The 14,746-nt window shown below is 38.9% G+C and overlaps 1 protein-coding gene across 1 annotated transcript; it reads right to left on the bottom strand.

Moving 5' to 3' along the window:
• Positions 1-7,050: 7,050 nt before the first annotated feature.
• paqr9 (progestin and adipoQ receptor family member 9) lies at positions 7,051-14,226 on the bottom strand. The gene is made up of 2 exons (XM_028039075.1): positions 13,905-14,226; positions 7,051-13,804 (listed from the first exon to the last, which is right to left on the bottom strand). Exon 2 carries the CDS (start codon positions 13,209-13,211, stop codon positions 12,069-12,071), a length of 1,143 nt encoding a protein of 380 aa, XP_027894876.1. The 5' UTR covers positions 13,212-13,804; positions 13,905-14,226; the 3' UTR covers positions 7,051-12,068.
• Between the last annotated feature and the right edge of the window lie 520 nt (positions 14,227-14,746).

Raw genomic sequence — 14,746 nt, 5'->3', positions numbered from 1 at the left:
GTTCTTTTTGGTTCTAAGGGCCATAGACAGTTTCGTCAAATATCCTGCAAACTCTGAATTTAAGCCACAGTACACAGTGAAGATGATAAAGCATGGTGGTTCAAGCATCATGATATGGAGATGTTTCTCATACTATGGTGTTGGTCCTACTTATTGCATACTATGGATCATGGATCAGTTTGAGTACACCAGAATACTGGAAGAAGTCATGTTGCAGTATACTGAAGAGGAAATGCCCTTGAAATCAGTGTTTCAACAATACAATAACCCATGGTTTTGCAACTAAATACTAGTTTATGATTCTCAGGAAAGATGAATCTTCCAGCATTTCTTAGATTATATAGTTCATTTTTGAGATTGTAAAGAAAGACGTCAACACTGCTATATTTTAACATTGTAATTCTGTAAAATATTATAATATTCAATTACATTTTCCACTTTTTTGCTTTGAAATAGAATGTGCAGTGTCCCCAATACAATTGTGTTCATTAAAATACAATTTATGTGAAGAATTTTGAGGTTTACTCATCTTTTTAAACACTGCTATTATAAACCTTTGTTTATAATGGCTTATTGGAGTCCTGACTTCTCCCACTACGTTGACTGGAATCCTGAGATGGACGAGAGGCTTATTACAGAGAGCTGGTGGATGTTTATTAACTTAACATATTATGGGGTTAACGTGGACATTGAAACATAAGATTAAAAAAATAAAAATATAATTAAACTCACAAATTCAAGTTTACTCACCCTGTGAATGATTAATACTGCAGCAACGTATGATGCAGGAATGTATGCATAAGCATAAAAGCCACATCCTTTGCCTACCTTGTGTGTGCAGACAAAAGAACAAATGCCACTGAAAAAAGAGGCTTCAGATTAGGCCAATTCTTAACACTTGTTCATTAGCCTAATTGAGTATCAAGACCACACAGCAGGTCTTGACACTCAATTCCAATTTTCTGAAATTAGATTTTTTTTTTTTTGCCTGGTCATTCATACTACTGAATGATGCAACTGCAACCACACAGAACCATTCTTTCCATGAGAACAGTTTATGACCTCTAAGCAACCTACATGTGCAGAAGAAGATTGTGGACTTCACTTTTGGAAGTAATAATGGATGGAGCTGTCAGTAGACCAACTTTAAAGTTTAATCAGCAATGGGAGTCGACAGCATTGTCACAAAATCAAAACAAGATGAAAGAAGCTGATAAAAAGAAAGCCCAGCTAACAGCAACAGCTTTCAGTGGAGCATTGATGGCAGCTTCTGTAGAGAAGTCTGTTTAGATGTGGAGTTGGAGCAGGAGTGGTGAGGTTGGATGGGATGTGATGCTCTTCACTGACACAGACAACTTCTATCAGTTCCATAATTATGATTATAATCCATTGTTTCAGTCTGGATTTACTGTGTCTAGCTTCTAGTGCAGAATGATGACTTGTCTCACATCAATGACGTAAAAGTCCGATAAAATGCGACATGCCCGTTTAGACACTTTAAAAACTGTCATATATGTATCCTATCCAAAAAATACAATCCAGTGAATGGAGAATTCAGCTGAAGTGCAGTTAAAAAAGGGAGAGGGTTGTTTGTTTTGGTGAGACTTTATTTGACGGGTTGTGAATAAGACTGTCATGACACTGTCATTAACATGACATAACACCTGAGTAAGTCTTCCTGAATATTTATGACTGTTGTCATAAAGTGTCATTTGGTAAATCATGACACTTTTAATACAAAGTTGACATTATTCAAAATGTCTTTATGACAACTTGACATTAACCAAGAATCATGATCTGACATACATTTGTTATAAAAATGTTACTGATTAAACTTTAGCTTTAATAACATAAAGCTACATAATTTTTAAACTTTATCATTAAACTTTTTGAAAGGTTGGCTCTGTGATATGACTGCAAAGTTAAAACATAAGTTACTGTTGACTGCTTAGAGTGAGCGACTAATTTCACATTTAACATGTTGCCATGGTTTCTGGTGAAAAAAATGAACTTTTCATCTACAATGAATATCTTCTCAGTCTGTCAGAAAGTGGCAAAGATTGTTCATTAGCCAAATTCTTGGCTTTCTGCCTGGCTTTGTTGATCTGCATCTTTCTTCCTACTAGTGAGATTTTCAGGTTTGCTTGACATCTAGTCTGATACAGTTTTAAAAAATACAAAAGAACAGGAGACCTAACATTCTCTAGGTGACACTTGTTACTAGTTGTAGCAATAGACTTTATTTGAGAAAACCTGTGAGAACTTATGTTTTTTCAGAATACTGCATTACGTTAAGAGTCAAGTTTAAAAGTCACGGGGTTTCTCTGCTTGCACAAGTTCAATCTGAACTGCAAATATAACCTATAGTCAAACTTTTAGAGGTGTGCGTTGAGCATGCAGTGAGAATGAAATATCTTTCTGAACAGAAAATGGAACCACGATTAGTTGAACAATTAGCCTAAATATGTTATAATATTCCTATTAACAAAAGAATTACTGTTTGTGATACACAAGAAACTTTATTGATTCCAAAATTTTATATCTTATGTTATATTTTTCACCCCTTGAGGTCACCATGCTGGGTTGATGCATAGTACTGTAGATTTTGTACTGGAATCTACAGTACTATGAGTTATAATGTATCATAAACAGTAATTTTTTAGTTAATATAAAAATTAAAACATATTTACGCCAACATGTTGAACTAATCGTGGATCCATTTAATAAACGATAATGCAAAACTGAATCATTAGTGTTTGTTGCTAAGGCATTGAGGTTGCTGTGGTGTCCCCTGCTGCTTTTTTCAAAGCAGTCTGTGGTGTCAGGTCACCAGTTTATCCAATAACACCAGTGCAGAAGATGAACTGGGTAACCTGTTAGAGACTGTTTTTTTTTTAAAAAAGAAGTGTTTCTTCTCACTGTTCTGCAGTTCCTTATGTTTCTCACTGAATTATGGTTGATTTGACTTTTTCAGTTTAGTCCAGCTGTGTACTTTAGTCCCATTCATCACGTATTCACTAAAAGCATTTGTTCCGCCAGCATCCATATTTATCTCCTAATGACAGCAGCAAAATTTCTTTGGTTGAGGATCTTTGATGTTTGTAGCTCCAGACAGATGGAAAAAGCCAGTGTGAGGGGAGGGGTGGAGGTTGCCATAAAAAGCAAGCTGCATGTGATCCACACATGCATGACTCTGCCCAAGGTTCAGCACACCTACAGGACATATCCAGAAATAAATAATCCACCAGACTGAGGGCAGAGAAGGAAGGACTGCTCTTGCAAATCCACACAAAAAATCTACTTTCATGTGGACATTTGAATTATTCAAAGCAATGTACCTACTGCTTTGAAAGCAGTGTGTGGTGTCAGGTCACCATTAGCAGCAGTGCAGAAAAGGGAAGCACCACAGACTGCTTCCCTTTTCTGTTCAGTGCATTTGGCTGCTGCTCTGCAAAACTACACAAAGCTTCTGTCAAGAAAATCCGAGCTCATCCCATTTCCCCATGCTGGAGATTTTAGTTTAACAGTAATAATAAATAAAGTTATCTTTAAAATGAATCACTCAAGTGACATCAAGGCCCAACAGTAGACTTAAGTGTCAATAAAATAAATCTGGTTGTGTGTGTTGTTTTTGTCTCATGCAAACTTTGCTTTAATTCTACTTTTCTCTATCTAATCATAAGAAATCATAGTCAGTCAGAGAGAGTCATTAAACAGGAAAAGCAGGTTTCCTGGAAAAAGAGGAAGTAAGTTTCCAGCCTGCAGATTTATAAAAATAGCTGAGACTATTCCTTGTTTTAAAGAATGAAATCTAAACATTTTGAGTAATTTCATAAGATTCAAAGTAAAATACTTATATTAATATTGGTTTACTTGTAATAATACTTACACTTATATTTGTGAGAACACTTACAAGAAAAACAAGTAACTGTAATTTTGGTATTATATAATTAGAATCATGGATTATTCTTGGTTTCTTTTCAGAAAAACATCTGTAATAACTCACATTAAGATTATAATAAATATAATTAATAAGTTATAGTTATAAAATTATAAATGAATGCTAAATCAGAGAAGCTAAAGAAAATAAATGTGATTTTGACATTGAACTTGAAATGGTGTAAAAAGGTGTAACTGCAATTAAACATCACTGATATGTTGGAGGTAGATGGTAGGTGAAAGGTGAAACGTTTCAGAGAAAATGTCGTGCAGGCAATGGACACAGGAAGTTGAGCAACCCTGAGACATTAGCACAGACATCAGGACATAATGTCGGGACATATGAGGTTGAGCAACCCTGAGACATTAGCACAGACATCAGGAAATGTCTGTAAGACAGTGATGGATATGAGATCATCTGTCTAAGCAGACAGCAGGCGCACCAGGGGGGTGGATAAACCCTATGAAAGGTGGGTGCAAAAGAGGAACCTTTTGTTGGATCCTCCGGGCAGCTTCGAACCAAGATCGAGATGGACAAAGAACTCTGCAGCTGAAGAAGAGCCGGGGCCACGGAGCTGAAGACTGTCCTGCTCATGGAGACCAACCCGTCTGGCCCGCAACCTGTGGCTTCGAATCGCACTTCTCTCATCGGCTGGGTTCTGACCCCAAAGACAAAGATGAAGACAAAGGCAAAGACAAAGAAGAATAACTGGTGCCTTTTTTCCTGCCAGCACCAAGTCCTGTGTGACCTCAGCATCCATGCGGAGAAGAAGCTCATCAGACCTACAGAGATCCTGGCCTTCGCCGATCAACATCTTCCTCCTGCTGCAACACCTTCTTCATCATCAGGCCAGGTCTGGAGTTCGAAACGCCAAACTCCGTCCGTCTCTCTCAAAGGTTCCCTTTTTTAGTTCTCAGTGTCAGCAGTAGGGAAAGATAGACTAGATGATTGATTTTACTTATTTGATTATTTCTGCTACTGAATTAAGCTGTACTGACCCTTGCAAAAATGCCTTACTAATAAAATATTTAGCATAAAGAAAATCTAAAAGATGTTGTGGACATTCAGTTAATGAGTCACCTTAAAGTTCTTTGATGGTTGTAAAATAGCTGTGATGTTTGATTCTGGAGAGGAAGAGGTGGAAAATGTTTTTAGGTTGCTGGTAGCCCAAATGTAAAACATCATCCTTGGGACTCGTCCGAGTCACTAAAACCTACCTGGTTCAATAACAAATGCAAGTTGTAAAATAGAGAAGGAGCGACCGTTAACAGGTGTGCTCTGTGAAACTAGTTGGCTGTAGGCTGCTCAGTCTGGCTAATTCACAGGGGGAAGAAGGGTGGGACACCTGGATGTAGGCCGTCAAAAATCAGGTGAATCGTTTCTCGAAACCAGCTTAAACAGAGTTTACTTCAGTTCTGGACAGGGTAAATCCCAGCAGATTTAGAAAACTCAATTAACCCGTTAGAAGGAGAGCTGGTAGCACATCTCCCCTCTCAGAAGAGGAAGTACGAGAGTGAGAGAGTAGAGAGAGAAGGGGGGGGGGTGTTGCGCAACAACACTTGTAAAGGGTTCTGTGAAGCTACTGACAATCCTGTAGTTCTCTTATCACTCAGTTTTGACAGGAAGACGTTATACAATCAAGTTCTTCTTAGGAAAATAAGTACAGTAGATCCTGGTAGGAGTATGAGTCCGCCTCACAACTGGTTTGGTGAGTCTGTCTGGATCTATTTCAAACACCTATAAACCAACAGGAGTAAACCATCTCTAGTGTTTCTGCACACTATTGGATTGAAAAAAAATCCAATAATGTACTGCAGAAGTCAGATGTTCCTGAACAGCACAAAACTGTTAATGTCCCCTAACCATGCTGGATATCAACATTTTCAGTTTGAGTTGATGTAGACTGCTGAAGTCAGCTTGAACCTGTCATATTACTGAGTGTTAAAGAAGTGGACGACAATCACTTTCTTTTAATGAAGAAACACCTCCCCCCAGAGCTACTATTGCTGTCTGAAGAAATGCATCGCTCCATCAGAAACAACCAGTTAGAGCACAGGTGTCAAACTCCAGTCCTGGAGGGCTACAGTCCTGCAACTTTTAGATGTGCCTCTGTTGCACCACCTGAATGGAATAATTAGGTCATTAAGGCTCTGGAGAACTGATGTACACAAGGAGGAAGTAATTAAGCCATTTCATTCCAGTGTTTTGTACCTGTAGCACATCTAAAAACTGCAGGACACCGACCCTTAAGGACTGGAGTTTGACAACCCTGAGTTAGAGCCAGGAGGAGGGCCTTAGGGTTGTCAATGACTCTCATATACTCGCTGCTCAGTGTGATAGGAGCAAAGAAACAACTTCAAGTTACAGGAAAACTGGTTATCTGCTGTCATTGGTGGTCATGCTAACTTGCCAAAGCATTCATGGCAGACTTTGGTGTGGTGAACCTGCTGTAGCGTAGTAGAGAGAGGAGGCTGTGATCGGCACATACACGAGGGTGACTGACAGCGCTCAGACCCTCCTAGAGGCTCTAATTGGTTGTTTCTGATGGAACTGTAGATTTCTGTAGGTAGAACTAAATGGTAGCTATTAGTGGTGGGTCTCCCACAAAAACAGCATTTGGCTGCATTTTAAAGACATATTATTATTATGATTCTGCTTGGCAGATTTGTCTGCAATGTTTTGTTCATGTGGGTTTTTTTTGTTAAATAAAAATTAAGTTTGATGAACATATACAAACGTGAGAATGCCTGCTTCCATAACAGAACAAACATGGCAAATGTGAAAAGCATACAGTTTCTTACAAAATCATTAAATACAAAAGGATTTATTAACATACTAAGTTTTCATATTTACTTAGTATGTCAAGTAAATAACATACTAAATAAGTCTTATTAGCTAAAATATGAGACTGCTGATGATAATAAATTAAGAGCCACTTTGTAGCAGAAAGAGCCAACTCTTCTTTGGGAGCCAGTTGTCTGAAAAGGGCCAAACTTCCCATCACTAATAGCTATGGAGACCCTGCATAAAAAGGGTCAGACATAAAAAAAAAATACTGTTTGCCATCAATGGTACAAGCACAAGAAAAATAAAATAAATAAACAACAATGGTTATTTGTATGATTTATTCAAAACAACTTAAATGATAAGTAATAGTACTATTTAATGAAACACATAACACGATTTTTACAGCAGCAACACTGTGCTGCTGTATTGCAGCAATATGTATTGCTTTATGTCCTTCTCAAGTAGTTCATAATTAAAAGCATGTCTAAATAACGCATGTGAATCCCTCTTGAGTCAACCCTGAGTACATCACTAAGTAAAATAAAGTAGTCTGATGCTAACATTCACATACTGCTTAAACATTAATGGATTCAGTGAAGAGAAACAAAGTATCCTTTCTCTCAGTCACACAATGATTGACACAGATGTTGTTTTGAGGTAGAAACATCGCTTCACCATCAGCTATAGACCTGATGAATCCCTATGACTATCTGTTATAGTCATAGGGAAAATAGAGCTAACCTGATATGTGTCGGCGTAATACAGTACCGCTGGCTTGTTTTCTAACACCTCGTTTCCCCGAGTTCAATAACTCCAGATGTTTTGACTCTTCCTGAATGAATTGAAACATTAGAACAGTATTGTAAACTGTCTGTTTAGCTAGCACTTTTGTGCTCTTAGTAGAATCCTTTACAGGAGTTTGAATTTTCCAGACCACAAAGTCAAATTTTGTTCTGACTTTGTGTTCTACAATGGACTGTCATCAATCCACTGTAGAAAGGATAACTGACAGTGGAGCTTTCCATCCTTTCTACACTAGGCGTGTTTCCATCAATGTTTTTTTATGCGTATTTTGAAGTATTGAATAAGAACAGGTTGATGGAAACAACAAAATTCAAAATAGTGGCTTTTGCCTTTTCTGAAAAGAGTAGATGCACAAAAGTGCAGATTGAAATACATTTGCCGAATAAGTTCTGGTGGTGAACTTTCACATCCACTAGTAGGTATGTCTGTGCCTTATGTCTGTGCAAAGCTCTGAAATTTTCCAAATCTCCAGCTCAGAGACGGGACCTAGAGTAGCTGGTGAGAGTCACTCCAAGCGAGGGGACTGGTGGATCGCTCCCATCCACTGGTGAGTCAATGACTCTAGTGAGATCCACTTCATCAAGGTAAGTGAGAAATTTCTAACTTCATACCTCCATATCGGAGGGGAGGACTCTCCATTTTTCTGACATGTATAGTCCATGCTAGTTTGCAACCACTAGATCTTGTTTATTACGTTTACCCAGCAGTAACAACTGATTAAATTAGTCTGGTTGATTCACTTCTAACTACAAGATGGAAACCGAATTCACATTTTACATTGCTTTTTGTTTGGTTTTTTTTGCAACATTTCAAATGTTCGCTTAGAATTTGAAACATAAGTATTGTCAGCTAGCATGGTTTCCAACATAAGTGAATAAAATGACTAATAAGCTTGATTATCAATCATATACAAACTTAGCAGCCTGCTGGGAAACACTATGGGAGACACTTTGGGCCATTATTGCCACCTTGTGTTGTTCAAGCAGTGTTACTGCCAGGTTGATATTCTGACTCTTGAGATGTTCAAACAATCCACATGTCTTTTATACAAGCACAAAAACAAGGTATAAAACCTTTTTTCTCAGCTTTGCAGAAACTTTAAAGTGCTTTATAGCACATTTTTGGAAAACTATCAGCATCCACTTCTTATTTTCTCATGTGCAAGTGATTGTAAGTAAATGTGCAGAATATAATTTCTATATTTAAACAAACATCAATCAACTATATTATAAGATATTATTAATATGATACATTAGTAAGAATTAGCTATAATGTTGCATCTGTGAAGATATAGCAGAAAACACATCTTTAACCATGCAGACAGTTCTGTTGTCAGGTTGTGTTTCATGAGAGAATGGAATGGATCCAATTTTCACTTCCTGTGTTACTGAGTGTTCTTGAATGCATGGCAGGATTACAGGATTGATGGAGAACATTCCAAGCCATCAGATTTTTTCATATGGCAAAACATAGAATTTATTACACAGAAGCAGACATGCAGTCGAAGAAGACATCAGAAAAAATACAACTTGTTTTCTGTTGTATGTCTATTCTGTAAATAGTCAGTTTTTAAATGTTAATGCAAGGCTTTGTTTTATTCAGAAGAACCCTGGTAGCTGTTAGCTTCCAGAGCTAACTCTACACATTTGCTCTTTTCCAGCTTCATCATCAACACAAACTGATGCAGTTTAAAACCAATCCTAAACTGGGCAATAATGCAATAAATTAAAACTGTTTAATGTTTAAAAACCAGATTAACTCAGACAGAACATGACCTTCCAGTAGAGGAACAAGGCCTAACCTGTTTCATTGCAGTCCCATAAAGGTGCCTTCAGTGTGAGCTAAAATGAGGTTAACATTCTATTTTCCTAATATCACAGTCTCAGATCACGCCAGTGTCATTTGCAAACCATGGACTTAAAAATCAGCCCAAAAATACGAGTCAGGCTGGTAAAAAACACGTCCACTCATTTTCTCTGAGCTACAGTATTAAGACATGAAGACTGATGACATGTGCTGTCTTTTAAATACACTGATAAAATGACATAAAGTGTCATTTTATGTGGAGAGAATATCACTAGTTACTGTTTTACCTGCAGTAGTTAACCTCTTAACTGACTTCAGCTGAGATAAAAACAAAGATTAGCAATTGTGGGGATTCCTACCATTGTAAAACAGCGGCAGAAAATTTCATGCTAATGCTAAATTTGCAATGGAGGTTAATTTACATAGAAATGTAGAATTATTTACAATAAAGGGCATAATAGCCTGCAGCCTATAATAGAAAGAAACTTGTTTTGCAAAATGGAATGTAAAGTTGAATGTGATTTAACAGTGTCTTGCAATGGGAAAGTTGTGTGTTTGATTCCAGGTTCCTACTGCCACATATTGATGTACTTTAACCCCTACCAGTGCTTACCGATCTATATACCTATGAATGACTGTGACAGTGATAAGGTAAATGTGGTTATAGTGTAAAGTGCTTTAAGTCAGGGGTGTCAAACTATAGTCCTCAAGGGTTGGTGTCCTACAACTTTTAGATGTGCCTGTGCTGCACCACACCTGAATAGAATAATAAGGTCATTAGCACTGGAGAACTTATCTTTAAGGAGGTAATTAAGCCATTTCATTCCAGTGTTTTGTACCTGTGGGACATCAAAAAACTGCAGGACATCGGCCCTTGAAGACTGGAGTTTGACACCTGTGCTTTAAGTCAGTATTACTAGATCAATGTCAATTTAACATAAGGAACTGAAATATTTTCACATTTGTTTTTGCACACCAGATTACTGTTTGTCTAGCCAGATAGCCTCCTCACATTCTTTTTTTTCTGGGAATGTCATTGTTAAAGACTGGAACCTCCACAATGTGTGTTGTAAAAAAAATTCTTTGGAACCAACTGTCTAATAAAGAGATGCCTGCAAAATAACATTGAACCACCATAAAATCTTAACCTCTGCAGATGTTCTACAGTGGTAGACATATGTTTTGGTCCAGACCCCAATTTGGTCCAGGCCCAATCTTTTCAATGAAAGCTCAATAAAGAAAACATCTACTGCACCTAACCATTGATAAATTCTCCAGAAAACCTGCCTCAGGAGAAACAATCCCTGTACACCAAACTATCCCTTCACATTTTAGCAAATGAAGGACAACAAATGCAGCCATTTTCAACAACTAAAGTTTGCTCTACATTCAAAGGCAAGAAAAAGTTCAGAGAGCCTCCAAGTAGAAAACAACCTTAGCTTCATTCTTAATAACCTAAAAGAGTGGTAGATAAGTAAAAGAAAAGAAGATGCCAGGACAAAGATACTGAGTGGTGTCTAAATATGATTAAAGGCTGGACACAAGCAGCAACTGCATCAAATGTACCATGCATGAGTTTCACATCTAAATAAGCTAGATAATAATCTAAATAAGCTATCTACAGGACATCATAACATGCTTATCAAACAATTTTCATCCTTTCAGATTCAAACATGAGCATGGCTTTTTTTAAAAGATAGGGTAAGTCTGACTGTCTCCCTGAAAGTGCTTCATAGTAAGACTCATACAAAGTTTCAGCTGTTGAGCTGATGCCCTTAAAACCGTGCAACTTCCTGCTGCAGGGCTAAGAAAGAGGAAATAAGACTTCCTGGAGTAGCTAACCAAGGCCATAAAAGGAAATAACAAAGCAAGACAATATGGGTCTCGTTAATTTCAAAGCTGAGGAAAATCAAATACCTAGCAGAAAAAAAAACAAAAAACAGTGCAACAAAAAGTTGGACATGATGAGAACAATTGAGAAAAACCCAGAATCTAGAGATTCTGGGTTTTTCTCCCAACATGTAGTTAGAACTACATGTAGAGTTCCTGCAGACTCATAATCAAATATCAACCTCTATTCTCAAGTGTCCAGCCCACTTTTTAGATATTGAATGAGGAAGCTGTTCTCGGGGAAAAAAAGCTGGCAAGGACTTTAAATATCCACTCAACAAGACAGCTTCCATGTAGCGAGCCCAGACATAATCCTGTCATCTCCTCCAATCTCCTACTTCTCCCTATGAAAGTATCATAATGGGCCCAGATGGCCTCAGGATGCATGAGACTTTAAATCACATGGACAATAATGTTTTCTTGTGCAGTTCTTATGGCATGGCAGAGGTGCACCAATTGTAGTTTTATAGCCAATCACCAATCTTTAAAATACCTGACCTGTCAATTCTGATTTAGGCCGATTGTCTGAAAATTCACAAAATATAGTGACAAAGCCACTAAGTTGGCAAAGGTAGGGTGACTATTGTTAATTTTGCACAAGTAGAAGTGACTTGTAGAGGGGTCTGTCAGTCACGCCTCTCACTGCAGAACAAAAGAGGACAATGGTTGATTTTCAGATCTTTGTGGAGTTAGATAAGATAGGTAGTTAAGATAGATTTTTCATGTTAGCAGATCACCGATCTCACCAAAATTAAGAAAATCTGACCCGATTTATTGGTGCACCCTTACCTTTTAGGCATGTGCAAATCATCTTTCACAGTAATAAAGAAAGTTAGTTGGGTTAGTCGACTTTCATTTGTTTCTTTAGCTGGTCCCTTTGAGGGCCGTAGATACAGTTTGCATGCCAGGAGAAACACGCAATGATTGAGACAATGGTAGTCTGGAGTAGGAGCATCACTCCGTAGGTAGAAGCAATGGTTGGTCCAGGTAGGCGGGAAAGCGCAGTAGGGGGTAAGAGGAAATCAGGATTGAGCAGGATGGCTCTCACCTCAGCCTGGATCATGTGAAGTTCGTCGAGGATGGACAAAAATGTGCAGCAGTGGAACCACTGGTGGCTGTGGCCCCAGATGTCGAATCGACCTGGGGCCAGCCTCTCTGGGAACTTGCTGATGTTGAACAGGGCCGACGCCAGCAGCCACAGAGAGTGGCGATAGAAGAAGTTGGGCATGGTGGTGGAGGCAGCAAAGGAAGGCGTGGTGGTGGAGTAAGGCGATCTGGTGAGGACACGGTAGAAGACCGGTGTGGAGGAGATTAGGAATGGCAGTAGGAAAACCAGAGTCCGTATGATGTAGCGATGCTCCCTCCACCTCTGACGAGTGTTACAGCAGGATAAAACACATATGATTGCTATAACACATGCACATGGCATGTAGTAGGTCTCAAAGAACAGGTTGAATTCCGGCATGGCATTAGGTGATAAAAACCCTTTATGCTTGTGGTTTAGGTCCAAATAGGAGCCGTTCCTGTCTTCTTTCTCCACTATCCCTGCCCGAGGATGGATGTAGTAGTAGTATGCCAATGATGAGCCAACTGTGTAGGCACTGATTGTGCCATAATCAACAAAGAAGCAAACTTCCCTTACGACCAGAGACATTGAGTTCAGCAGGTGGGCCATGCTGCTGGCCAGGAGCAGAAAAAACACCCCAATAAAGTAGTTCCACATTGGGTAAAAGAACGGGGCGTCGGCATCAGGTGCACCATCCCAACTAAACATCTGTAGAAAGTAGTAAGCAAAAATGAAAATGGGTAGGAAGTGTGTCCAGAAGTTTCCTGTTTCATTGGTAGGCCGGAATGCCGAACACAAGCAGTCCCTCAGGCTGTAGTTTGGGAACCGGTAGCCTGACAGGATGAAGTTTTCTGTAACACGAGGGGGTACGTCCTTGTCACTAAGCAGAGGCAACGGTTGACCACAGTTCAGAAACATGATGAGCTAAGAGTTATTTTTTCTCAGAAAAAAGTAATAAAGGTCAAAAACCTTTATGCTATACTGCTTGGCTGTTCTTGGTACTACTGATCACAGTAGTACCAGATATAATCTGTTGGTTATAAACTGGTATTCTGTTGGTTATAAACTGGTATGGCATCCAAAGCATGCCAAGATTCTCAGTATTTCTCTTTTAGGATTACTGATTCCAGCATCCAGTCCAGGCCTCAAGAGTTCAAGGAAAATTCAAACAGCAGCGCAAGTATTAGACAGAGACAGAATGACAAGGTGGGGTGTAACGTCCAGCATACACAGTCCTATAGATTGGTTCATTATCTCCCTTTTGGCCTTGCAGTTGACCCCTCAGAACATCAAAGGTCAGAAAAGATCCAGCTTATGTAAAGCTTGTTGCTCTTATCCTGTTGCATAGAACTTCTACTTACGAGGTTTTTTTTAAAAAAAATTTTTTATCAGGTGCTATGCAGTTTTGCAGCAGCTGGTGAAGACAAAGGTTCCTTACTGTCCTTCAAAGTTGAACAGCATGCCAGCAGCCGTCTGATGCAGTTATGTCCCAGAGATCCATCCATAGAGCTCTGCAATATTTAGGTTAAACTGGCCATTAGCTCTAGATACTGCTTCTCCTTCTCATTGGTCCTTGGAATCTACATCCGACTTTTACTTCATTCAACCCACTTGTCTTTGCAGCGCAGGGTGTTGCATAGGGAAATAAACGCATGGTTGCAGAAGATGCAGTGTTCCGGTGAGCAGTCCTCTACGCCGCAGGGAACCTCCTGAAAGAGCCGTTTACACGGAGGAACACGGTGGGTAAAGCCCGGCGGGCAGCTGGCACGCTGACTCCAGCGCAGTGCCTCGTGAGGATGACGGCAGCCGGCATTTTACTGAAGATTTGACAGATACTAGCATCAAGTTTTAAAGGAGCAATGCGCTTCCTGGGAGATTTTCAAAATAAAACAATTACGCTGTGACGAAATACGTTCTACACGTCATGTTGCCCCTGGATACTGTACAGAACGGTAAAATGGTGCAAACGAATAACTTGCTAGCCCTCATGGCCCAAAGAATAATGCTAATTCCACAGTAAATTCCATAGAAAGCTATGTTTTCTAATCAAGACATAAGAGTGCATGTGTGGGCGTGTATGTGTGCATGTGGGCGTGGACGTGCGTGTGAGTGTGCAATGACATGTCCAGTCTCTAACACAGTTTGTTTTCTGCTTTGTAGTTGGAATAACATACTTTCACTGACAGCTCTAAATAACAATTTGAAGATATGAAGCAGAAACTGAATATATCACTCTCACGTTTTTAATGTCTTAATAATCGGTTTAGAGCTGTTTGATACATTTTGCTCTGACATATCCACCATATTATTTCTTGTATAGTTTTTGTAATTCCTAAAGGTTATTTAAGTATTTATTAATTATTATTATTATAAAAATTTTTGTAAACGTTGATTTTGAAAGGAGTTACTTGAGCTTCCGGTGTGGTGCTGGCACACTGAGTTCCTTGGGGCAA

This window comes from Xiphophorus couchianus, chromosome 14, assembly GCF_001444195.1.
Source record: "Xiphophorus couchianus chromosome 14, X_couchianus-1.0, whole genome shotgun sequence".
Lineage (NCBI taxonomy): Eukaryota > Metazoa > Chordata > Actinopteri > Cyprinodontiformes > Poeciliidae > Xiphophorus > Xiphophorus couchianus.
Note: the sequence above shows the minus strand (reverse complement) of the source record. Positions and strands in the feature narration are given on the sequence as shown.

Coding starts and splice junctions, on each gene's coding strand:
- paqr9 (XM_028039075.1), bottom strand. CDS start 13,211: ATGTTTCTGAACTGTGGTCAACCGTTGCCTCTGCTTAGTGACAAGGAC.